Source organism: Tinamus guttatus, unplaced genomic scaffold, assembly GCF_059628265.1.
Source record: "Tinamus guttatus ecotype Peru unplaced genomic scaffold, ASM5962826v1 Tinamus_guttatus_pri_ptg000525l, whole genome shotgun sequence".
Lineage (NCBI taxonomy): Eukaryota > Metazoa > Chordata > Aves > Tinamiformes > Tinamidae > Tinamus > Tinamus guttatus.
The window spans coordinates 1973921-1999159 of record NW_028289059.1 but is presented as its reverse complement, the minus strand read 5'-3'; the positions used below and the strand labels follow the sequence as shown (position 1 = coordinate 1999159).

General features: G+C 42.4%; 2 protein-coding genes and 3 non-coding genes across 6 annotated transcripts; 1 reads left to right on the top strand and 4 right to left on the bottom strand.

The window, feature by feature from the left end:
* Positions 1 to 208: 208 nt before the first annotated feature.
* Positions 209 to 3917, bottom strand: RPS12 (ribosomal protein S12). The gene is made up of 6 exons (XM_088533858.1): positions 3883 to 3917; positions 3693 to 3744; positions 3242 to 3358; positions 1527 to 1629; positions 1036 to 1137; positions 209 to 296 (listed from the first exon to the last, which is right to left on the bottom strand). Exons 2-6 carry the CDS (start codon positions 3704 to 3706, stop codon positions 234 to 236), a joined length of 399 nt encoding a protein of 132 aa, XP_088389984.1. The 5' UTR covers positions 3707 to 3744; positions 3883 to 3917; the 3' UTR covers positions 209 to 233.
* On the bottom strand, positions 579 to 713 carry LOC148592776 (small nucleolar RNA SNORA33). Its single transcript, XR_015913901.1, has one exon. It is a non-coding gene; the product is annotated as a small nucleolar RNA SNORA33 (small nucleolar RNA).
* LOC148592775 (small nucleolar RNA SNORD100) lies at positions 1204 to 1290 on the bottom strand. Its single transcript, XR_015913902.1, has one exon. It is a non-coding gene; the product is annotated as a small nucleolar RNA SNORD100 (small nucleolar RNA).
* Positions 2473 to 2547, bottom strand: LOC148592774 (small nucleolar RNA SNORD101). The gene has a single exon (XR_015913900.1). It is a non-coding gene; the product is annotated as a small nucleolar RNA SNORD101 (small nucleolar RNA).
* A 7110-nt stretch (positions 3918 to 11027) lies between the features above and the next one.
* SLC18B1 (solute carrier family 18 member B1) lies at positions 11028 to 25058 on the top strand. 2 transcript variants are annotated; one of them, XM_010217762.2, is made up of 13 exons: positions 11028 to 11180; positions 12316 to 12411; positions 14015 to 14088; positions 14726 to 14873; positions 16488 to 16644; positions 17463 to 17599; positions 19160 to 19261; positions 20345 to 20436; positions 21606 to 21701; positions 22373 to 22447; positions 24165 to 24258; positions 24358 to 24404; positions 24923 to 25058. In XM_010217762.2, exons 1-13 carry the CDS (start codon positions 11106 to 11108, stop codon positions 24993 to 24995), a joined length of 1266 nt encoding a protein of 421 aa, XP_010216064.2. In that variant the 5' UTR covers positions 11028 to 11105; the 3' UTR covers positions 24996 to 25058. The 2 variants fall into 2 exon arrangements, with proteins under 2 accessions (XP_010216064.2, XP_088389983.1); XM_088533857.1 differs by lacking the exons at positions 24358 to 24404; positions 24923 to 25058 and having other exon boundaries at positions 24176 to 24249.
* Positions 25059 to 25239: the final 181 nt, after the last annotated feature.

The following is a 25239-nucleotide window of genomic DNA, read 5'->3' as shown; positions in this document are numbered from 1 at the left end:
GTGCAGATTCCCACTAGATGTTAATCTTTGGATAGGAAGAGGGAAACAGCAGAACCCTAGAGACTGGAGATTGCACAGACACTCCATTACCTTCTCAGGAAGTAGACACCACTGAAAGACAACAGACCTAAAACTTACTACTCCTGAAATTTAAAGTTTTCTTTCACAAGTACCCACCCATCAATGACACACAAACACACACACTAAATCAGGCTCAATATTTATTTCTCAATTCATTTCTTGCACTTGAAGTACTCTTCGATGACATCTTTGGCCTGAGATTCCTTGCCATAGTCCTGTAATTAAAAAAAAAAATAGCATCATACAGACGCACTCAAAAAATTATAATCTGTGTTTTAAAAAGCAGCTGACATTTTCTGATAGGTTTTTTTTCTGAGAGTATTCCTAAATATACCCCTCCCCAGGGGTATATCCCTGGTAACATCAAGCAGTATCACATTTCCCAGCTACTTTTTCTTAATTTCCTAAAAATGGACTACTCAAATGTAAGACACTCTTTATGAAATGAGTAAAAAAAGTATTAACAAACAGGCAGAGATCATTAATGTCTATAAGGAAGATGTAGCCATCTGTTGGGACCTCAGAGACAACAAAGTCTGCAAGGCTCGTACTGTGGCTTTACTTTGCCAGCATTACCTTAAAATGTGCTCTGCAAAACACTGTGAGGTTAAGCAGATGTAAACAGCTGGCACTTACATTTTTTTCCAAGGAGAACCTCCTCTCTTCCAGTAATAAAAATAGTCTTTTTTCATGTTGACTAGCAAGTGACCCTATCTGCTTTAAGGACTAATATATTAATTATGTAAATTAATACAAGTATAATTTTAAATAAACACTTCACAAAAGTAAATATTGGAGAGAAAAAAAAACAGCTTTTTTTACTGTCACTACCAACAAGGGAGAACAACCATTTTAAACCCCAAGAACTCCAGGTCAGTTTTCATTTAAGACATCTCTACATTTTCACCACTTGTTTTTAGAAGTCAAAATAAGCTAGAATTAGCACCATCTCACCTTGACAACCACACAGCTGCAGCCCACCACTTTGCGAGGTTTTCCTTCTCTGTCGATCTTGCAGAGACCAACCCATTCGCCCAGTTTTTTGTTGTCATCAACCTGTGCAAGACAGAACTGCATTAGGACTAGGCAATTATGAAAAAACTGTGTTGAGCAAAATAAGCTGCTGTACACTCAGAAACATTGGGTAACGTATGGCTGCTTTCCTCACTAGTGTCAGTAGAGGGAGCCAAAATATCATCACTGTACAGCTCCTATGGATATGAACTATGGATTTAATAATGGATGTTTAGTAAAGGATTTTAATATAAGTTTCTTGTACTGCTGACATAACCAAATAGATATATATTGCGTGTATATAGATATATGTATATAAAATCATATGTGGAACTGGAGCACAACGCTTCATTGATTCAGCTCTCTGAAGTTTACCAAGTAATGTACCATAGACAATTCTTCTCAACTCCATGTGAAGTTCTGACACTTACCTTTATTAGGTTGATCTGGTGTTCTGCACAAAGTGCTTCAACTAGCTTTACGTACATAGGTTCATCACAATTTGAAGCCAGAACACAGAGATGGGCTTGACGTCTAAAAACAGGCAAAAACTGTCAAATGTAACTTCAAAGGCTAAGTTTCTCTTTAGTAATCAAAACCTCAAATACAAGAATCAGTGCATGCTTGTAGATAACAGCTTTAATTTTTGCTTTTGATATATTTTGTAGACTTTTGAAACAATCTACTTATGCATTTAATGTTTTTATATACATCACACACTAATTGGAGACACTGTTAGCTTTACCAGAATCTACTCATTCTGGAAGTGTCTTAAAATCCTACAGAGTAACTTCTCAGTCTTTTGAAAACAGTGTACTGACCACATAAACATCAGGTCCTACAAACAACTGGCATCACTATTAAAAAGCAACCCATTTACAAGTTGCTCACAGATCATATTAATTCAACATCAGAACTGAAATTATTAAAAGCTAGAATTATGTCAAACTGTTATAAGCTCTTCAGAACAATCTTTTCTACTTACGTCCAAAGAAGCTGTTATGACAGGGCCTCAATTCTAATTAGGCTCTCTGTACACTGCAGTACAATGTTAAGAATATCAAAGGGGTACCTGACAACAAAGAGAGCTGTATAGGTCTTCTATGTTTAAATTGATATAATTTGACCACTGTAAACAAATACAGTTTCCCTATATGGCTTTTTTCGCCACCAATTTCATCTTATCATTCCATAAACAGCTTCCAAGCAAAAATGGTCACAAACTTATGGAAAATCTGCACATAAAGCAATCCCCAATCACACACTATGCAACGTGGCATTTTAAAAGTTCCTAGAAACTATTTTCCAATCAGCTGGGTTCCATTTCCTTTTCTTCCTCTTTTGTTTGGCACTTTATCTAGGAGAATTAACATACAGGTTTGTCAGACCACTGTTGTCACTCACAGGAAGAGTGAAGGGGTATCCGACAAAGTAGGAAGTCATCATTCAAACACTGTAGCTTTGCACTTAAAAACTGGGTCTACTCTTAAAAGTATTTGTCTACACTACTTCACCTTACCAGAGACTGTAATTGGATATTACTGCTGACACAGGTAGAGCAAGTTTAAGTTTTAAATGCTGTTTTCACATGGTATCTCCAAACAATTATTTAATTCCTTACAAGTTTCAACACAAAAAAGTGAAGCTGGCAAAAAATAAAAGCAGATTATATTGACTTTTGAGATTTTCCTTAGTTAAAAAAAAATCTAAAAAGCTTCAAATTCAAGTATTTTAGACATACATATTAACCCTCTCCAGTCAACTCCTTATGAACTTTTATCATTTTACTAAGCAGAAGCACTACAAGATTCCTGACATCCTGGCAAATTTCCCAAGGTGTACACTGACATCTTCTTTGCAACACTCAACCCACATAAGATTTCATAGCACCAGGATCATCAGAAAAACAAACTTAGTAGGTCAAAAACTCTTACTCACAGGTCATCAAATTCAGCTTCTGTATTTTATGATCATAATTAAAGGCCTCAAAATACTAAGACAAAAACATTGATCTCTTAGAACTAAGTACAACGCTTCAAACCAAAAGCTTTTAACTAAGTCCTAGACAAGGCAAGCACTGTGCATGCAACAACCTACCTTTCCCAGCTTTGCTGCTCACTGCACGCTCAGGGAAAACAACACTTACTTGTCCAGGGCTTTGGCTGCTTCCCGAATACCACGAGCAAGGCCATCATGGATGAGTGCGGTCTTAAGCACTTCTTGCAGGGCGGTGTTAACATCCATTACACCTCCAGCAGTAATGCTAGACACAAAAGACGCGTCACCCTGCTGTCACTACAGGCGCAGGCAGCGCGAGCCTCCCCATGAGCCTGCAATACCCAGCTGTTACCGTGTTAAGAGGCCTGCCAGCGGGTCAGGGAGATCCCAGGCCCGCCGCGAGCCCACGCTGCGCCTCCCCCTTCCCTTGGCTGAAGGGGTCCCTACGGGAGAAGGCACCAGGAGAGCAGCCTGCGCACGAGGCCGCCCAGCCCCGCGCCACGCGGCCGGGCGAGCAAGGCTCCCCAGGCCCCGCCGCGCACACGCAGCGGCTCCCGCGAGACACCCCCGCCCCCAACGGTCCCAACGGCCGCGCTCACCCTTCCTCGGCCATGGCGCTCTCGGTGGTCGCCGCTCCCGCCCGGCTTCCTGCTGCAAATAGAGACACAGAGCGGCGCGGTGAGGGGCGGCGGGCGCCCCGCGGCCCCGGCCGGGCCCGTCCCCGCCGCGATGCCCCGCGGGCCGCGCGGATGGAGCCCACGGGCCCGGCCCGGCCCCGCCGCCGCTCACCCGCCGCCGCCGCCGGTCAAAGAGGGGGCGGCGCTTCCGCCGCGCGCTCTTATGGCGCGCGAGGACCCCGGCGCGCGGCCCGGGGTGGCCGCGGCGCTGCCTGCGCCGGGTGGTGGTGCGCTCACCTGTGTAACGATAATGAAAATAATCACAGAATCACAGAATAGTTAGGGTAAAAGAGACCTCCAGAGATCATCTAGCCCAACCCCAATCACAGAATCCCAGAATAGTTAGGGTTGAAAGGGACCTCTAGAGATCATCTAGCCCAACCCCCCTGCTCCAGCAGGGACACCCAGAGCACGTGGCACAGGGTGGCATCCAGGCGGGTTTGGAAGATCTCCAGAGAAGGAGACTCCACAGCCTCTCTGGGCAGCCTAATAATAATAATAATAATAATAATAATAATAATAATAATAATAATAATAATAATAATAATAATAACGAGCGCACTCTGCCACCGTGGCTACTGGTGGCGCTTTACGCACTGTCCTCCTGGATCGCTGGCACCGTGCAGCGGCAGGGCCGCGGGCCGGGGTGACTCCCCAGCCAGGCACCGTCCGCACAGTGCCCGGTAGGCGGTCGCCCACGCAGCACAGCGCGGTGCGGCCGCGGACATGGGTTAGGTGTGCGCCCGTACGGAGCCCGGGGGACAGCGGGCACCTACACACCCCGGGGCAGAGGGACAGCCAGCACCTATACACCTGGTGCAGAGCCCACGAGGGACAACGGTCATGTACACACCACGATATATATATAGAGGCCCAGAGGGACAGCCAGCACCTATACACCTGGTGCAGAGGCCAGGAGGGACAGCCAGCACCTATACACCTGGTGTAGAGCCCACGAGGGACAACGGTCATGTACACACCATGATATAGAGGCCCAGAGGGACAGCAGACACATGTGCACCCTAGTATAGAAGCCCAAGAGGGGCAGCAATCACATATACACCCTGGCATAGGGGCCCAGAGGGACAGTGGTCATGTATACACCCTAGTATAGACATCCAAGAGGGACAGCAATCACGTATACGCTCTGGTATAGAAGCCCAGGACGCACAGCAATCACGTATGCACCCTAGTATAGAGGCCCAGCGGGACAGCCATCACATATACACCTAGTATAGAGGCCCAGGAGGGGCAGCCATCACATATACACCTAGTATAGAGGTCCAAGAGGGACAGCGGTCATGTATACACCATAGTACAGAGGTCCAAGAGGGAAAACAATCACATATACAGGTGGTATAGAGGCGCAGAGGTGACAGCAGTCACATATACACGATGATATAGAGATCCGAGAGGGACGGCAGACACGTTTACACCATGGTATAGAAGGCCAGAGGGACAGTGGTCATGTATACACACAACTGTCAACTTCTCCCTTCCTTCTGCAAGAAAAGGCTCTGGAAGTGGGAATGTGCCATTTCCTTCAAGGAGACGTTGCTTGGACCCCGAAAACACATAAACACGCTCAGATTATCGTGCCCACCTTCCTTCCCTCTCCACAGAGGGAATGTTTCTACCCACATATATATTTGTACCGAGTGGAACAACACACTGTTCTTTCCTTTCAAGGTCATCAGGAGGTACCAAAAGGTATCTCAAACCAAAAGCCAGCCATAAAGCGCATTAATATCTCCTCTATATGTGTGCGATATATATTCTGTCTAGGAGATGGACTTATGCACACCTTAAAGATCTGTATTACATTCTGGAAGATATGTATTATATCTAAGGAAGGAGACGATGACAGTCAAATTGTTCCGATGTGGAATACACAAGGACAGTTTTCTTAGTTCAGTTGCAAGGAAACAAACCTACACTAAGATAAAAGTTATGTGGAGGGGAAGTTGTCACTGGTACTGGATCTATGTCGAAATATTCATTTATATAACACAGTAAGTATATATATTTGTACATAGCAATTAGTGAAAGTGTGTGGTCCTAATAGAAACCTACTCCACCGCAATGTGCTCATGATGTGAACTCCACACGTGAACATTTTGCCCACGCTGTGGCACTGCTCCAGCTGCTCTGCTTCCTACAGGGAGCAGGATGTTTGCTAGACTGTATTTCTGTTGGTTTGCACTTATGGTGGCTGTATGATAATCTGTTTAAACCAAGGACTGCAGTCCTGTGCTGCTAGGCACAACGATAATCACATTTTTGAACCCTGTGTTTCCTTGTGGAGTTCTACAGAGGCCAAAGATCTCCTTATCTGGGCATTGCTTGCAGAAAGAAGGCACAAAGATAAAGAAAGTTCTTGAATTATAACATTGCTAGGAGAGTACTTGGGGTCACTTAAGCTGGGTGAGTGGGGTGACAAGCAGAAGGACAGAAAACAAAGAGCTTCTGGATCCAGGGCAGCAGCCTGGCTGGGGTGTTGAGAAGATGCCAATGTGAACACTGACCTCGTGTTTTACTAAGCAGCCAGCACTATCACAAGATTTGCTCAGTCCTCGCAAGATATGCGCATCTTGTGAACAGTTAGTATACTGTGCTGTCCATAAACTTGGATTCAGAGAGAGGAATAATGCACGTAAGATTTATCACATAACTTTCAAACAGTTGGGTTTCATCAGGTAGCCCTTCTAAGTGATCTTTTAATTATCTCACCACATGCATTTAAAATGTTGCTAGTAATAGCTACTACTATCTGTGCTTTGCATTCGGTTTCTTGATTTCTCCCTGACTGTCTCCCTTGGCCACTGTGGCAATGTTCCTCTTCTTTTCCCTCCCGTATGATGAAAACAACAATTGCACTTGGGGGGCTTTTTCCAAAGTGTGGTTCTGCAGAGAGGGTGCAATGGTTCACTCAGCTGGTATCTCAGCTATTCTCTTCTTTTTTCCTTTCTCAACCCCTTCTCTAGTCTCTTGCTGTGGTAACCCACCTACTTTCACACTGTGCTTACCCTAGCAACTATGATCCTTCTCTTCCTCAGAATACCAGCCTTTGGTTAGAGTTTGACTTTAAGCACCATTTTATAAGCTGTAGGGATTCAGGAACTGAATGATGACTAGTTCAGACAGGCAGGTACGAGGAGGAGTGTGTCAACCTCCGGCAAAACTGAATTGTTTCTACTCATCAGAGCCCCAGGAAAGCTCCTGGCACTGCTAGCCTCTAAAGCGCTGACCAAATGTTGCAAAACTTACTCTCCTCTAACCTCTGTGTTTCTAAGAATACAAAATACAAGCACTGTTATGACAAGTTCAGAATGTCACAAGACAGAATTATCTAACGTTCATTCCAAAGCAGCCAAAACTTTTCAGGCTTATGAAACATCACATTGGAAGCCTCTTTTCAAATAGCAACAGGACACATTCCCCCTTAACAATCCTCTAATTATTTTCCAGGTCACACAGTTCAGAAATATGTTCTGCATGATAAATATTTTTGTAGAGGGAGACCATTTTTAACCCATTTTCTCACCACAGATTTTATCATTACCCATCTTCTCATCCGCAGAAGTCCTGCTTACCAGGACCCATAGGGGGAAGATGTAAACTTCCGAAGAGCATCCAGGCACCGGTTCAGGAGAGCTAACCAGGTGCTACTCAGGAGTACAAAAACCATTTATGTCAAGTTTCGAAGGCCTGTAGAAAGTACGATGAGACCATTCTACAGCCTCAGATGGCCAACAAACTGTGGCGTCTGCCATCGTGAGAACTGGAAAAAAAAAAGAAAAAAAAAAAAAACACTTCCGTGGCTGTGGTTGCCCAAAAACAAACTGCCATGATGTGCTTACCCAGCCTGGGGCAGAGCTCAGGAGGAAGGAGAGAAGAATAAAGATGTCTTAATTTTAGCAAAGGGAAACTCCATCCCAGTTTGCAAACTTACATCCCAAGTGGCTGCTGAGTACACTGCAGCTGCTGTGAACTTTTGCTGACTACCTGCATGCAGCCACTGCAACTTCTGGGCAATGCAAATACACATTGGCTAAAGTGACTTCTGGCTTCCAATGCAAAAATTATTCCTAAGATCTCTACAAATGTACAGTACAATAGTAAAAGCTGCATATTCCCATTTGTGCTAAACATTTCAGAATATAATGGATGTCCATACAGCAAGTCCTTAAAACAATTGTTCATTTGTTCTCATGTTGTAGACATAAAAAAATGTATGAAGGCTTTACTTATAGTGCTTATAGAGGGTTCATTGCTCCCAGATATAAATTCTGCATATGATCTGGTATCTGAAAGATGTGTTTTTTAAAAGTTGCTACAGACATGACATAAAAAAGAACTTGTATACTTTTGAAAGTTTTCTTCTTGTTAGACTTCAAAGGGCTGGTAATGAATACTAGTTGAAAAGTTGGTACATATTTATAGCTATTTTTAAATTTTTCTTCTTCCAAAAAAAATAAGGAATTAGCAAACATGTTCCATTAACCAGTTTCCTCTTATAGCTATAAAACCTGCATTGGCAAACTGTATACAGGTATAGGAAGTTCGTAGTCCTGTTTCATTATCTGAGTTGTAGTTCTCAGTAATCAAAGTACATCGTTGCTACTTAGTGCAGGTATTAAAAATTCCAACATTTTGTCCTTTTCTTGCACATGTTCATTTTATGGAAATCAGACTCCATAAGCTTCATAGGAGCTACGGATTTTTTTCAGTAGAATCGTTAATTGTTGAGAAGAGGACTGGGTCTTGAAATTAGCTGGAAGCTACAGAATGAGCAGAGCCCACACTGAAGAGAGCAAGTAGTGAAGTGAAAAGTATTTCACCTGCTGAACATACATCTCTACTCACAGAATGAAGGGTTTATTTTTTCTCAGATTTCATCTAAGTTTCTCCTAAATCTGTAGTTGTATCTCATGTGTTGCATATATCAGCATTTTATTATTGTCCTTTTGCTGGACTCTGCATCGCTTACAAGTACCCTTCCTCTTTCTTTTGTGCAAGGGTGTTGAAGAGCAGTATCTTCAAAAAGGATTTACATCTACATGTTTTTGGAGGGAAATGGGAAATATATGAGGGCAGTTTCATAGCCACAATATATGCCATGCATAACGTCAAAATGTTTCAGCAAAGGAACATATGGCTGTTGTCCCTGTGACTGCTAAAAGATTTTAAAGTTTCTGAATCTTGTGAAAAAAACTGTTCTTTCTTGTCACATGGTGCGTAGGATCTAAAGGTAAATAGGAACATTTGCTCTGAGATGTCCTATTAGGAGTCTTAGTACTATAATTAGTGCCTAGATGCAATACTGATGGGACAGCCAAAAGAGTGCTTTTAAGAAGTAATTATTGATTATTCTCTGCAAACAGTAGCTGAACTTTGTGTTACTGTTCGAAGAGGATCCTTCCTCTCTCTCCAGGTCATTCCTGTTCATCTTCCTCACTTTCCTCCTCTTTCTGCAAACACTTGTACCAAATGTGTTGATTAGATCACCTTTCTTATCTCCAGCCCACTTTTACACCCGTTTACAGCCATTAATTCTTGTGATAACTTTGTAATTTAGCTCTTCTGTTAAAATTTCTTTATTCCCATGACTTGTTGAATTTCCTTTGCACAGCTGAGGAGCCATCTCGCTTGTTCTACCGCTCTTAATAAGCAATCTCGCCTACTAAGCAGCACGGGTGTACTTTGATCACTGAATCAACAGAAACTTGGAACTCGATAGATTAATGGTTGTGCTTACAATCAGCAGTCTTAATTGCCAGCTGCTGCCAGTCGCACCTGAGGACTCATAGAGTGCAAAACTCGGCAGAAGTGGTTGTGTTTCTAGGATATGTAACTGGACCAACCAGTTGGACCAAAGCAGTCCCTAGGACTGGTCCCTTCTTCTCCATCAAAACTTCATCTAGTTGCACAGAGGTGGAAAGTTCCTCCTGAGTCATCAACGCCAGCTCCCTCCTGTCATTTTAGGTAATGTTCATAGACCCGTCTTGCCCATACGCGGGGTTTACACTTCCCTTGTGGGGCTTCCCTAGCCCCTGTCCACGTGCTGCAAACGCCCTTGTAAGGTCCAGGTTTAGTTTGCTCGTGACCAGGAACGCCCACGTGTCACAGCTTTTCCTGCTACCCCTCTGTTATCCTGCCCCGTCCTGCAAGCTGCCGTGCTACACGCGAGCCTCGTTTCTGCCTTCGCCTGGCCCAGGAGGCAAAGGCGTGACCCCGCCGGGCCACCCGTGAGGCTGATCCCGGGGGCCTGCCGGGCATTCCCGGACTCCCGTGGCGGTTACACCACCTCGCGGGCGAACCACGGCCGCCCGCCCGCGCCCTTCCCGCTCGGGAGCTCCCTGCGGTTCAACCCCGCTCCCAGGGCCGCCCGAGGCCCCTGCGCACCCACGCGCGCGGCGGCGCGCGGGGCCCGCGGCGGGGCGGGCGGCACGCGGGGGCGCGGCCCGAGCATGCCCAGTGGCGGCCGCCGCGGCGGCGCGGCCCGGCGGCGGGACCGGCCCGGGGAGCGGAGCCGGGACGGGGCCGCCATGGGCAGCGAGGCGGCGGCGGGCAGCGCCGCGGCGACGGCAGCAGCAGCCCCAGGTGCGAGCGGCGGCGCGGGGAGCGCGGGGCTGCGGCGGGACCCCGTGCCGAGGGAGGCGGGGGCCGGGGCCCCCCTCGCGCCGCGTTCTCCTTCGGGAAGCTCCTTGCGGGAAGGGGCGGCGTTTGGGAAGACCCTGAAGTGCCCGGGGTAGGAGGCTGCTGGTGCGGGAGGTGCAGCCCCGGTGGCCGAAGCGGTGGCGGGGCAGAGCGGGCGGCTTTGAAAGCCGCCGACCGCAGGCGCCGGCAGGAGCAGCTCTGTCTCGAGCAGGGGTCGGGGATCTCCTCGAGCCGTTTCGTCTCCGTGCGCGTTACCTGCGGGCTGGCCGCGGCCTGTGCCGTGGGGCCCGCGCGTGTCTCCCCGCATAACGGGGCGGCGGCGGCGAGCGGGCCCGCGCGCCCGGGGCGCCAGCCCTGCCCGGGAAGCCCGGGAGGCCTCGGGCCTGGCGGGGGCTCCGCGCTCGCACGGGCTTCTCGTGTTGCGCCGAGAGCAGCTTCTGCTGGCGGGAGCTGTGTGCGTCAGTTCGGGAGCAGGTGGTGTGCTTCGGCTCGGTTCCGAGGGCCAGCAAGGCAGAAATCTCGTGTAAAAGCTTATTTTCAAACGTGGTTTATGAGTTGTGCCTCCCTTTATCAGCTTATGCTATAAGGTTGTTGTTGTTCTTGTTTTAAGAAAATGGCACGCCAGAAGTGCCTGCTGAAGGATGGAGAAGGTTTACCAGAGAACAGATATTCACAATGGTCGCAACAGCTTCCATCAACTTCAGCTCAATGATCTGCTATTCAATCCTGGGACCCTTTTTCCCTGCAGAGGTAAACCAAGAACTTAACCAACTGCTCTCCTTTTTTTTTTTTTTTTTTTTTCTTCCCTATGTTGAAACTTTTTAGTAGATCTTGAGCATCACAGGACTTTTTCGAGCTGGATCCTGTCTACAGACCAATTTCATCTACCCTGTGGCTGCAGAGGGGACGTACAGAAACGTCCTCAACACTTGCTTGCCTTCAGGGGTCTGCAGACTTTCCCACAGGTCTTCAGCTCAGCGGCCACTTCAGCTGTCACCTCTGTAGGCACCTATATCTTCTACATGCTCTTAATGTAAAATATTAGTAAATATGAGTAAAAGATTTTCTTAGCCCTATGTTGTGTAGCAGTTTGGTGGTAGAGCTGAGGTGAAAACACCAGTTGTGTCCTGACTTGCACTGCAGTGCCTTAGCCACTCAGTGGCTGTTTTTCTTTACACCTACCCCCTTGCTAGGTCATGTTGGCCATCTCTCACTGTGTTAAACATATGGGCCTGGTAAGTGGTGGGGAAAAACCTCTCTCTCATTGTATTGAGTGAGTGCAATACTTAAAATAGGGATGAAACAAATTGTCCTAGTGCCTTTGCAGCAGAAGTGTTTTCTTTCAAGTCCAAGTTGTTCCTAATTATCCAAGCTAATAATCTAAAGAAATTAATAGAAAAATCTAACAGAAAAATCTTTTTTTTCTGAATAGTCGAGTGAACTATCTGTGCATCAGGAACATACTTTGCCACCGCAAGCCCTCAGTGGGACAGGTCAATCATTTGCCTGGTGTTTGTTATGGGGATACAATGAAGATAACAAACTTTCCTGTTTGCCTTCCTACTGTGACCGGGGGATCTATATAAGTCTGATCACCTGTTTAGCAGTACAGCAAACAGCCCAGAATTTCCATTTCATTGCAGAATGAGCATTGATTTTTCCTTTATTAAATATATTTTAAATAGAGGAACAAGATGTCTTTAAATTGCTGTGTTGTGCCCTTATGAACCTTTCTTCTCTTTGAGAAATAAGATAGCCTTGTAACTGAGCTGATGGAGGATAAAAAAAGAACTAGTGCAAGGCTTAAGTGTTATTTGCCTCGGGAGTTTGCTTTCATCTTTACTAAATTGTTTTTTTTTCTTTTTTTGCTTTTCTCCCTCTGCAGGCAGAAAAAAAAGGTGCCAGTAACACAATTGTTGGCATGATTTTTGGATGTTTTGCTTTATTCAATTTCTTGACTTCTTTAATCTTGGGAAATTATGTAAGTATAATTCAAATTAATTTATTTCTGTGATGACACAGGGTGATGCATGAAGACAGGTCCATGAGGCAGAGTAGAGCGGTGTTTCTTTGATACTGCCTTTGGAGGCTTGCCTTTACGTTAGGTGGAGCCTGGCTAGTCAGTCTGAATGGAGATTGTCAGTACAATTTAAAAATTCCTCTTCCCTACAACTCTTGAAGATAGGATAAGGTAGCTGATGTGTTTGTGGTTTGCTCCTTCTGTTAATTATTTTGTTTGCATCAGAATAATCCGCTTATTCTTTATTTTGCTTCCCTTTTCCCATAACCTACTGTTTTCCACCCCTTTCTGTTTATTGCACTTTTTTATTCTGTTTGACTTGGTCTATTTTGTAAGGCCTTTTTCTGGTATGCTGCCTTTTCATAACATTTCCTCTCATTACAACACCCTGCACCTTAGCTCCCTTTCCTTTTATCACTCCTATGACGACTTAAATGTGTCTGTTTCTTGCAACTTAAGTTCTCATGCAGATTCAGGATTTTGTTTTTTTCTTGCTAGAGGAGTTACAAATAAATTACATGACAGTTTGTACCATATGCTGAAGCACCACTGGTTGGCTAGACCTGCTGGATCGTACCCTAAGTTGGGCTCCTGCAATTTCACCGTGTTTTGGTTCTTTGCCTGCCAGATCTCTACCCTGACCCATGGTGAATGTGTTTCTCCTGGGGATGAGGTGGCTCCTCATGCCGTTGCATGAGTGCTCAGTCCAACCTGAGGTGCCTTCAGCTATGGCACAAACCTCACCGAGATCTTGCAGGTGGGAGGGAGCTGGCTTCAGAGAAGATGCTGAAATGATCAGGTCTTTATCAAGAGAGGTGCATGGCCCAGCAGTCATGAGGTCATGAGGATTTCAGTGAAACTCAACAAACTAGGGGCTTCAATGGCAGAAGCACAAAGACTTTGCCGAGGTCTGAACAGGTTGAAATGTCCATTTTCCTTAAGGGAAGTTACAGCATAGAGTTAGAAGCCCAGATGTGCTTTGTTGCTGGATTGAGTTAGCTCATGGCATGCCATTGCCCAATGATACTGTCTGAAATGAATGACAGTGAAGCCTATTTCTGGCAATTTTAAGCCTGAGGAAGCTGGAGTTGCCCTGTTTCCTATTCCAAAGCTTTGTAGTATTAAAGCTCATAGTAAAATTGCTACCGAGTCAGCTCCCCTGACTCTCTTCTGCCATAAATGCGGTGGGGACCTCATTGCTGACTTGGTGCCTCTGGCAGCCCTGAAAGGGACTGTGTTACTGAGGGTAGCACATCACTGCTGGTGGCAGTGAATGCTGCTGCACTCTGCTGCTGTACAGAAGCTGCAGCAACCAGCTGTGAAATAGTTAATTGCACCAGTGTCTTACCATTCTGAAAACTGGGTTAAGTCACTTAACCATTTAGAATATTTTTAGGTTCGGTATTGTATGGAGGCACACAGGCAGGAGCACTTTCTCCAGATCTGTTAACTGTGTTTTCTATGAAATGCCCATTATGTTTTGATTTATTAACAGCAATGTACTTTGAAATATTTTTGATTTAGTTCTGAAATAACAACATGTGAAACGATATTTGATTTACAGCTTACACAAATAGGAGCAAAATTCATGTTTGTGGCAGGGATGTTTATTTCTGGATGTGTTACAATTCTGTTTGGGTGAGTAATTTTTGTTTTTTATTGCATTTTTTTCTGATTTATGTTCATTCGTGTGAAAAGATGTTCATAAAATGAAGTTGAAAACTTGTGGACATCTTTTAGGTGTTGGATAGGTCACAACTTTTTTCATCTTTGCTTTCTATCTCTCCCTTGTAAGGCAGAATGAACACTTCTCTCTTTCAGTATGTTTATTTCTTTCTTTAAAAAAGTATTGATTGCAAATGAGAAGATTTGTCTGCCAGCCAGTAGGAATAACCTGCTCATTTTAGCAAAATAAAATTTTATTAAAAATAAAATAAGCTCTTATTAAGTAGTTGTAAGTTGTCATATCAGACTTCTCACATAGTTGATTGGGAAAGCTATGAAATACAGCAGAAAGCATTGGAATTTTTCATGGGCTAGGAGACCACTGCCCTTGTCCCATGTCCTTTCTGCCATCAAAGAAAGGGGAAAGGAGAAAGCCATCAAAAGTAATTTGAGGGATGTCGAATGACCACCGCTCCTGAGCGGTTCAGAAAGATGTAGCATTGAGACTCTTGTAACTGTGACCCTTGAAGAAGAAGAAGACCTAAGAAGGGCATTTTCAGAAGCCTTTAGCAGATGGCTTGTCCCATCCTGAAAACTTGCTCTTTTTCAGAATGTTGGACAAGGTGCCCAGTGGACCACTGTTCATCGCTTTATGCTTTTTAGTAAGAGCAATGGATGCAATAGGTTTTGCAGCAGCAATGACAGCATCATTCTCAATCCTTGCGAAGGCATTCCCCAGTAACATAGCTACTGTCATGGTAAGCACCAAAAATGATATTATAGCTGGTTACTCGCAACACAGTGAATTACCTGCCTAAAACCAGTTGGATAAAATTTGCTCTGTCATATTCAGATGTATTTGAAATTGTCACATAATGTTCATTCTTAATTTAGAATCACAATTCTAGAACAAGTTCACTCCTTAGCTTAGCTTCAATTAAATATAATTAATCAAACAGTATGTATTGTTGCTTAAATTTTGAAGACAGCTCACTGAATTGACAGTAGTAGTAATCTCTTAAATTGAAAGCAGGTTATTAGAATGATAATTCAGATTTAAATAGCCACATAAGTGATAGGAACATTCATGACTAGTTTATTCAACAGATTTAAATAATTCATCCAAATACGTTGATTTAAATGATTTAAATTTAAATTCATCCAAATATGTTGATTTAAATGTTTTAAATTTAAATTCATTCAAATAAGTTGATTTAAATGAATGAGAGATACAAAACTGGAAATAACTTTGGTTTTGTTCTCCTTGCATAATCTGTTAAAATAAAGAGTGGTAAGATCTTGACAAGATATGAGGAAAGCTATAAATCTAAAGAGTTTGTGGTCATCAGTGATTCAGTCCAATTACAGATTACTTTAACTGGCTTTTTTATACTATCTGGGGGAAAACACTTCATATTTAATAAAATGTCTCTTTAATTCTAGTTTCAATTAAAGAAATAACTGGCTTAACAGTTATTCACTAATTAAAGCTTAAGAACATCCTTCAGAGTATTTAATAAAATTGAGAAAGTTGATGCTTTTTTCAGATTCTTGTTAAGTCTTGTAGTGGCTTTTCTAAATGGATATTAGAAAACTATTAAATTGTATCAGCAATAAGGAACTGGCATTTTCTTTGAAAATGGGGTAATATGTTGTAATCATACTTTGAATCTATTCTGATAGTAATGTTAAGTTTTCCCATTTGCAAATTTTAAAATGCAATTTAAATAGCTAAATAAAGAAAGCTCAACTTAAAAGAGCCTAACTGCAAGTAAAGGATGTATGTACAGTTTTCTGTGTTACCATCAGACTTCAAGGAAAAATAAGTTGTCTGAAACACCAATGACAACACAATAAAAACTCGACAAGCTGAGTTTTCCCCAGTGCAATTTCAGTGTTACTCCCTACTTAGAGTCACTAAATCCAGACAGTTGGTTGTGGGGTGAAACACCTACCTCGCCTTGGGCTGTAGCATAACTTTGCATGTGGGATAAGTGATCCCTTTGGCCAGAGCTGCCCTAAGGATGCTGCCTATCAGCAAAGCAATGGCCCTGTCTCAGGAGCTGGGAACATTTGGTACCAGCTGAGTGGCTGACGCTGCAATGCTTCAAATACAAATAGTTCTCTGTAATGAAGCAAAAAGGGTAGTAGCTGTAACCCAGACAACTGTAAAATTCCTTTTGCTCCCTGCCTTTGTAAAGGCCTCTACTAGCTTTTATTCCCCGTAGTGATGAATTCCCTCTTTTTTTCCTATCCTGACTACATTGTACCACTCCTCAGAGAAGTGATACAGAGAAGCTTTTTATTCTACATTGAAAATTCTAACCAAATTACTTCTTTTCTTCTGGTATGTTTTCTTTCTCATCCTCTAGGGTAGCCTTGAGATTTTTACAGGGCTTGGACTGGTGCTGGGTCCACCTTTAGGTGGCTTTTTATACCAATCGTTTGGTTATGAGGTCCCTTTCATTACACTGGGTTGTCTAGTGTTGGTCCTGGTGCCTGTGAATATGTACCTGTTACCAAAATACGGTAAGTGTCCTTCTGCCCAGCTCCTCTGGTCAGTCAGCTTGAGGCTCATGTCTAAACTGAACTTCAATTTGATATGTACATAAATGTCCATTAGACAAACATCATCTTCTAGAGTCTGATCCAGCTCAGAGGGCAAAGCTCCAGCTAAATCAATTTGTGCCCTTGATCAGGCCCATGTTTTAATGCTAACTAAAACTAATGCGTGCACATGGTCTAGAGTCCATTTCTGCAAACACTAACATCTCTGTATAGAAATCAGCTGAGATGTATTTTTGTTTCATTGTGTGTCCTTAGCTTCAGGGCTTGTAAAGAATCAGTTATATCTGCTTAATATCAGCTTATCACTATAGTCAGTTGAAGAAGGGCTGGAGACATATTTTGCATGGAAAAAGAGAACTTGACCTATTTGCAGGGTTAATGCCTTCCCCCCACCCCGAATTACTGGGGGGTAGAGTAAAGGTGGGTATTTTTACTGTATGATGCAAGATCTGGTTAATATGAATGGATTGTAAAGTCACTAAACAATGGTTTTAACTGCAATGCTTCAGATTATCTAAATTTCCCTGCATTTTAGATAGTGCTGTTTGGAACAATGGTAGCTTAAAGATAAACCCTCATGAAAGATGATTATTGTCAAGTTCCAGTTGCATAATAGTCTAGTATTGGTTTCCATTGCTTGTTAGATAGCAAGATAATAGGGCTATAAAAGGGAAAACATTGTTTTTTTATTTTTTAGGGTGGAGGGGTGACAGGAAAATGACTCCTAGACTTATGCTACGAAAAAGGATGTAACTTACCCTGTTTTTCTCTTGAGACAGATGCAATCCCTAGCAAGGACTCCTTTTGGAAGCTTATTCTTCTGCCAAAAGTCTTGTTACTCTGTTTTATTATATTTTCTCTAAGTTCAGGCTTGGGCTTTTTGGACCCCACAATGTCTCTATTTATCCTAAAGAAGGTAAGTCTCTTAACGTGCAAGGAAGTAGTGACTTCCTAAATAGTGGATAATTGGTTATAAATCTGATTTAAATACTGTAAACAATATTAGATCTTATCCAATAGAAAATATTAAAAGCAAATGAAAATTAGAGATTTCCACATTACTGACAAATCACAGTTCCTATTTACTTCATCTGTTGATGCAGGGTGCCAACACCTCTGAAAATAAAGAAATGTAGGGCCTTTAAAATAAATATCTTTTTCCAGTTAATGGGCTTTCAACTGCATAGTCCTTTCTCTGAACAGGCACAGCAGCTGATTTTGTAAAGTGGGACTTTCCCTTGTTTATGAAAGGTAAATTCTGTAAAATTGCAGCAGTCACTAACACTGTGTCTATAGATGGGAAGACTTGAGGGGATATAATGTCACTGCTTTGCCTTCTATTAAAGCAACAACAATATTAAACTGCTTGCAACGATGTAGCCTGTTGGCTGACTTTTTTCATTCATTAGAAAGCAATTGTTCTGGTGTAGCTTGAAGTCAGGTAATGGTTTTGGAACGCTTTATTTATTAATAGTGTGTCTAGGTAATAGCATTTGACTGGTTCTAGTGCTGTTGTATTTTTCCCTCTCTAGTCCAGCATTTAGAGAATTCAGGATAGAGGAGAGTTGGAGCTAACATATCCCATCACTAGAGATACGGATGTATGTTTTGACCATCCAGACAGGGCCTGTGACTGTCCCACTGTAGAGTATTCTGCACCAGTGTGGCACTCCTGCTTTCTGCCTGCACTAGCAGAAAGTCACTGTAGAAGGACTGTAGCCTGCTTTGGTGAGTGTGTTATCAAACTGCTAAAGTAGCATTATTGCTATGTTCTTGCGTATGACAAGGAAATAATGAATACTTAGATAGTTTATGCCACATGAACCAGCTTGGAATACCTTGTAAGTGGTAGTTAAAGCTACCACCATTTGAGGAGTTGGTACACTTGTGATTAATTCCATACTTTGCTTCAATACAGGAAGGTGATTCTATGTTAGGAAACTGTAGACCTCAGGGTTCTTCCAAAAAGCCTTTTGTTCTAATAAAAATCCTCCTCTGAAAAGCGCAAGTTGTGTTTTGTAGGACCACTTGCTTTAAAGATGCACTGATTTACAGTGGAGGACTACTGTATTTATGCCTTTCAAATTGAAAATAAAACTGATGTTTGGAGCCTAAAGTCACCCCAATTTCTCTGTCGGAAATGTCTCTTTCAAATATACTAGATATTGATGTTAGAATCCTGTGTGCTGGCCTAGGGCAAAGCTCCTGGTTACCCTGAAGATTATTTAGGTTTGATTTGTATATAGTCCTGTCAGCCCTTGTCACTCCACACTAAGACATGGAAGTAGAAGGCCAGAGCTTTTTCTGATGGCTTCAAACACTTCACAAATGCCTCTGTATGACACAATAAAACCCAATACTAAGAATTATGCATGAATTTCAGCAGTTTGACCTAAAATACATTTTTTAGATCATCCTTCAAAAATGTTATATATATATTTGTGTTTAGATTTTTTTTTTCCTTTCTTTTTCACAGTTTAAACTCCCTGCTGGTTATGTGGGCTTAGTGTTCCTAGGTTTGGCAGTCTCTTATTCCGTGTCTTCTCCGCTCCTCGGATTCTTAAGTGACAAGCTGCCAGTGAGTAATGCCCTGTTGTGTGTGTAGTATCAATAAAACACTCTGTGGGTATGTGCATTTGTGTGTATATGTATAATGTATAGTTAATACTGGTGAACTTTTGATGCAATTATTTTGAAATAATAGGTACAGTAAAATACTATAAAGGGATATGCCTTTCAGCATCTTGCACTGAATCCTGTCAGCTTAAAGGTCTCCTGTGCAGGGCTCCTGTAAGAATGTGAGAAAGTCCAAAATCATAAAAGACAGTGGACAAGTACCCTGCAGTTGAAGTATGTTAAACCTTTTTGGTGTACTAAATGTAGTCCACTTTTACCACTTTCCATATTGGCTGTAAAGTTGTCACAGTTATTGGGTTTTTTTGTTTGTTTGTTTTTTCCCCCCTAATTTTATTAACTTTGGGGAAGAAAAGAATAAACAAATGTGGTCAGCTGTTTTGACTTATATCTCTTAATAAGTATATTACCAGAGTTATTTGTGTGTCAGCATCTACTGGCTTTGGCAGGAGGGCTAGCTGGTTCGGTAGCTCTGTTTAACTGCAGGGTAGGAATCAACTTTGATGGATTTATCTAACGGTGCCTTGTTGACAGCCACTGATCAAAGACACAAAACCACCTAGGTTTTGCATGATCTGCATGAATGACAATGTTATTTTTCTGATGCCTTGTTTTTTTTTTTTTTTTTTTCCCCCTAACACAGACTAATAATGTCCTTTGACCATACATTATAATTCTGTGCAGTGCTATACGGGGTTTCTTATCTTAAGGAATAGTAAGACCTAAAACATATTTCTATCAGAACATTACTAGTCCTTACTCTGCATCCTAAAGAAACCTCTCTGTTAAGTAGCTCCTGCCAGCAATTGTGCCACCATTTGTGGCAAGGAAAGATGAATTCAATGTTTTTTGCTGGTGTTCAGAACTGACAGAAAAATTGTGAATTTCTAGCTGGTATGTAATGATGGTCTGTATAGTAGCCTTACTGTTTAGAAGATGATTTAGAAGAGGAGGATTGGGAAAGGTGAAATGTTTAAAGATGTGAATTTAGAATGTAATCAACCTACCCTTTTCTTCTCTTTCACAGTACCTCAGGAAATGGCTGCTGATCTTTGGAAGCTTTATAACAGCAGCCTGCTTTTTCATGTTAGGACCTGCTCCTGTACTGCACATTGAAAGGTAAAGAATTGCTTCTTCTCCAACGTCCTTGAACCACCTCCTTAAGTGGTGTTTTTGGTCCCAACTATAATGACCATAGTCGCATATGTCCACAAATCTATAGTTAGCACCTCTGACCAGGAAAAAGCATTGATTTTTTTGCCTCAAACATGAGCATATTAATGTACATCAGTGAAAATATCTGAAAACTGAGATGTGACTAAAATAGAAATGACAGCTTCTTAAAATGGATCTTTTTTATTTACCTTTTGTTGTTGTATTTGATCATGTTACCATGTGCAGCATGGAAACAGCGCTGCTTTTTATTTTCCGTTCCTCACGGTTCTTTGGCATTTGCCATGCAGTAACACAGCCGTCTTTTTCTCTTATTTTTATAATCTCAGTTTCATCAACATTTATCAACTGTGGGTTTTATGTGTTTGGCTGTGCAGCACTGTTGAGTTTTCCCTCTCCCTGTGTAGACTACTGAGAAAAATGCCAGGATATAGCTTTGCTTTCAGCTAGCTGAATAGGACAATGTCCATCTTACCTGGACAGTGCATTGCCATGTTAATTCACAGCAAAACAAACTCTGCTACATTTGCAAAACAGCTGTATGAACCTTTCCTAGATTGTATAGTCTGTTAAAGCTGGTGATAGACTTGTTAATGTGTTGAATTAGTCAACCCTTCCCTCCCAGGCTCACACTTTTTAAAAAAGATAATGCATTTCAAACTGACCTAGTGAGAAAAAGAGATCAGTAACATCTTCAACATTGTTTTCCTTAGCTAAGTCTTTTGGGGCATAATTTATTTAGATTACAAAACTCTACCTGCAAAATTCTTCTTTCATACCACTAACCAAGTCTGGAGTTTGAACATATGTATTGTCAAATTAAGCTCATTTTTCTACTGTTCCTGTGCATGCTCCTCCTAAGTAGAACTCCATTTAAAAAGGAAATATTTGACTCAAGCTCAAGATTTCCAAAGTTCTTTTCAAAAAGGCCTTTTCACATGGAGAGCTCTGTTTTCTAGTCCTAGTGTTCATTTCAAATAGGGTTCATTTTGGCTTCAAGAAACCTGGTTTTCTGGTCAGTCATGGAGAGCCAATGCAGAACCTTCAGTCAAATAGAGAGCTGATTTGAAAATGATTCTTGAACAATTAAGTACTTTTAAGTGTCTCTTTTGCAGTAAACTGTGGATGTTTGTCCTAGTGCTGGTTTTGCTTGGCTTTTCCCTTGGCATGTGTGCTATTCCAGTATTTCCAGAGGCTCTGCACTGTGCATAGTAAGTAACTTTGTCTAACTTATATTCCTGTTACCTTTCATTATAGAGAGCTCAAGTTGCACCATATTTTCAAGAGTGTTAAGTGGGTTTTTGTTATCGTTTTTTTTCCCCTTTTTGAGACAATGTTAGTATGTCATACTTAAAAGCCAACGCTGCTTTTTGTCCTATTTGCTTGATTAAGCACTTCATTGGAAACTCTCGCAGTAAGGAGAAAGCCTGGTGCATTTTCATACACGTGATTTATTTCAGCCTCTTAGGAAGCTTGATAGCCAGCAATTTTACCTGGATTTTCATGGTGCGTTGGCATTAGCAGCTGCACCTGCAGGAGTCATACTTGCTCAAAGTACAAGTTCTATGATATAGTTTCAGTCATGCGCTAAGATGGTCTTAGTTTAATCTTATATTAAAGTATATTCCCCTTAAAACATGAGCTTTCCTTCTTAAAATCCTTCTCTCGTTGTTTCACACTTGACATATGATGTGTGGGGAATGAGTGATACAGTGATAGACAGACATGACTTTGCTGTACGCTCTTCCCTGTTACTGTTTATGTCATATGTAAGTTAAAAAGAGAGGAAAAAAAAAAGTGTCCCTATAGGAGTAGACAGAAACAGGAAGATTGAGATACAGTACTGTATTACGCCTAATTTGATTGGTCTTTCTTTCCATAGTGAGAATGGCTTTGAAGAAGGTCTGAGTCTTTTGGGACTGGTGTCTGGGCTCTTCAGTGCTATGTGGTCCCTTGGGTAAGTAAACAGTCACCTTTGGACAAACTGTTAGTGTCTGGCTGTTTTGGCTGTTTGTTTCAGGTGATGGTATTGTCACATGAAAGCCTGCCACGTCACAACTAAAGATCTTTCACTGCAGACATTGTTTTGACCTGGATTCAAAATGGTCTTCAAAACAGATTTCTAGTGGACATATTAAAATTAAAGTTGCTGCTCAACAGAGGGAATGGGCTCTGAACTTGTCTTCCATGAAATGTTTAGTGTTTGATATTTAGAAGATGTTTTACAGAGCTAAGTTCTCCCATGTGGAATGGGGTAGACAGCATATGTGTCTGACTAGTTTCTTTTAATCCCTCACTCAGTTTCCACATTCACTTTCTTTTGTCCTTCTTAGGACAAAAGCTGTATAGCTTAGGATATAATTTTGTCTTCTCTTACAGCCCTAGCTATTATTCATGGTCTGTGTTTCCTCAGCTTAGCAGAGCACATCTGAACTTCTTACCCAAGGGTTGTAAGAGAAGTGGGTGTAAGGTGCTACTAGCAACACCTTTAAGAGTTGTCACTTACTGGGAATGGACACAAACCTGCTTGACAGCTCTTCCAGCATTTTTTATTTATCAGTCCTCTGTGGCTGCTGATGGGTTTTAATGCTACAAATAACTGAACAACTAGCTCTCCTGTCAAGGACATTTTTACAGAGGTGTGGAAGTGCAGGTAGGGTGCATTAAGAAGAGCGTCTCCAGCAGGTCGAGGGAGGTGATCCTGCCCCTCTACTCAGCCCTGGTGAGGCCACATCTGGAGTATTGTGTCCAGTTCTGGGCTCCACAGTACAAGAGGGATGTGGAGCTGCTGGAGAGAGTCCAGCGCAGGGCCACAAGGATGATCAGGGGCCTGGAACATCTGCCCTACGAGGAGAGGCTGAGGGAGCTGGGCCTGTTCAGCCTGGAGAAGGGAGGGCTGAGGGGGGACCTGATCAGTGTCTATAAGTACCTCAAGGGAGGCAGTGAGGAGGATGGTGCTGGTCTCTTTTCACTGGCGGCCACTGATAGAACTAGAGGTAATGGCCACAAACTGAAGCACCAAAAGTTCCACAGGAACTTAAGGAAATTTTTTTTAACAGTGAGGGTGACAGAGCACTGGAACAGGCTGCCCAGAGAGGTTGTGGAGTCTCCATCTCTGGAGATCTTCAAAACCCACTTGGACGCAGTCCTGTGCCACGTGCTCTAGGTGACCCTGTGTGTGCAGGGGGGTTGGACTAGATGACCTCTAGAGGTCCCTTCCAACCTTAAGCATTCTATGATTCTATGTATAGCTCAGCCTTCTGGCAACCACAGTGATGAATACCCTATCTGCCAAAGTGTGCCTTCTCACCTGCATGCAACCTTCATCAATTTGTCTTGAAGTTCTGGAAATTTAAGTTTGGAAGAGTGAGCTTTTAGATATATTTTTGTAGCAGAAATGATCTGTGTAGATATCCTGTTAAGGCATGGTCCTTAATGGAACCTCTAAGCAGTCCTAGATACAGAAAAGAGTGTATTCAGTGCTATGATATGAACTCTTTTCTGTGGCTGAAGAGGTAACTAAGCAGCTTTACTGAGGGCATGGCAAGTACTGAATTGATAATTATTGTGGATTATAGGAAGGATTGGTCTATGGAAGAAAATCTGTTGGAAAAGAACAAACCAATGAAGGGAACCACAAAGCAAAACATGCTGACAATTTTGATTTGTTGCAGGTCATTTGTAGGTCCCACTCTAGGAGGATTTCTAGATGAAAAGTTGGGTTTTGAATGGGCCTCAGCCATCCAAGGAGGATGGTCACTGTTAAGTGTAAGTAATCAGCAACTTTTGCTTGTTATATCTATTGCAATTATAAGTTATTGCATTAGGTCATTATTATTGTGATTATAATTGACCCTTTCCTCAAAGGGACTTGCAATTGGGATATTCTATATCGTTGAGACCACAAGGAGGAGGTATGCTGAGACATTTATTCTTTCTTTTACTTATAATCTTATAAAGCAATTTTCAAAGGTGTGCTTTCATTTTTTTACCTCACACTCAACACTCACTCTCAACATGCTAATGACAAAATGAGTAGTAAAAATATTGCTTAAATACTTTCTTTGTCTTTGTGCTGTACCAAATCACCACTGAGCTAGACAGAGATCTAAACCAAGTAATGCCCATTGTAGAAACAGTACTGGTCCTGCTGCGCAGGGCAAGCAGCAGGTCTATGGCATTCAAGAGCAGACGCTACCGATAATTCCTCCAGGAGGATGTCTGGGAGCTGTGTTATGTCTTTAGGAATGATAGATATGAAAGCTATTCCTTGTATGTATATTCTTGCATGCATGTGTGATAGAAGGAAACAAATTCAGTGATCCAAGCAACTCCTCCCATGTTTTGTCTCCTTTTATGCTGTCATATTAGTGTTGTGTATAGAGCATATCAAACCTGATTCTTCCTCCTCTTATTTTCCCTCTGCAAACAGTTCCAGTTCTGGCCTGCAAAGCCCTCCTGGTAATAATGAAGAAAGAACTCTCCTGTTGGCTAGTGAAACATAGCCAGACATACTTTTGGATCCTCTCTTTACGACTGTGGTTTAACTCAGTCTTGAGTCGAGTGGATGAGTGTTTCATTGCCCTCAAGTTGGGATACATGTGAACAACCTATTGTAGTTCACTCATAGCTGCATCTGTTTTGAAACACTAAACACAGACTGCCTTTCTTTTTGGAAGTGCTCATGTGGATTGGCTGCACTGATGAGTAATTCCCAGATGTTGGCCTGTTTAGCTGTGTTCCATGTAC

Bases quoted from the DNA above. Each gene is read 5' to 3' on its own strand.
- SLC18B1 (XM_010217762.2), top strand. From the start codon at position 11,106: ATGGTCGCAACAGCTTCCATCAACTTCAGCTCAATGATCTGCTATTCA. The intron at 19,262-20,344 runs GTGAGTAATGCC...TCTCTTTCACAG, and splicing joins TCTTAAGTGACAAGCTGCCA to TACCTCAGGAAATGGCTGCT. The intron at 24,259-24,357 runs GTAAGTAATCAG...CTTTCCTCAAAG, and splicing joins GAGGATGGTCACTGTTAAGT to GGACTTGCAATTGGGATATT.
- RPS12 (XM_088533858.1), bottom strand. The intron at 1,630-3,241 runs GTAAGTGTTGTT...GCCTGTTTTTAG, and splicing joins GCAGCCAAAGCCCTGGACAA to ACGTCAAGCCCATCTCTGTG. The intron at 1,138-1,526 runs GTAAGTGTCAGA...TGTCTTGCACAG, and splicing joins ACCAGATCAACCTAATAAAG to GTTGATGACAACAAAAAACT.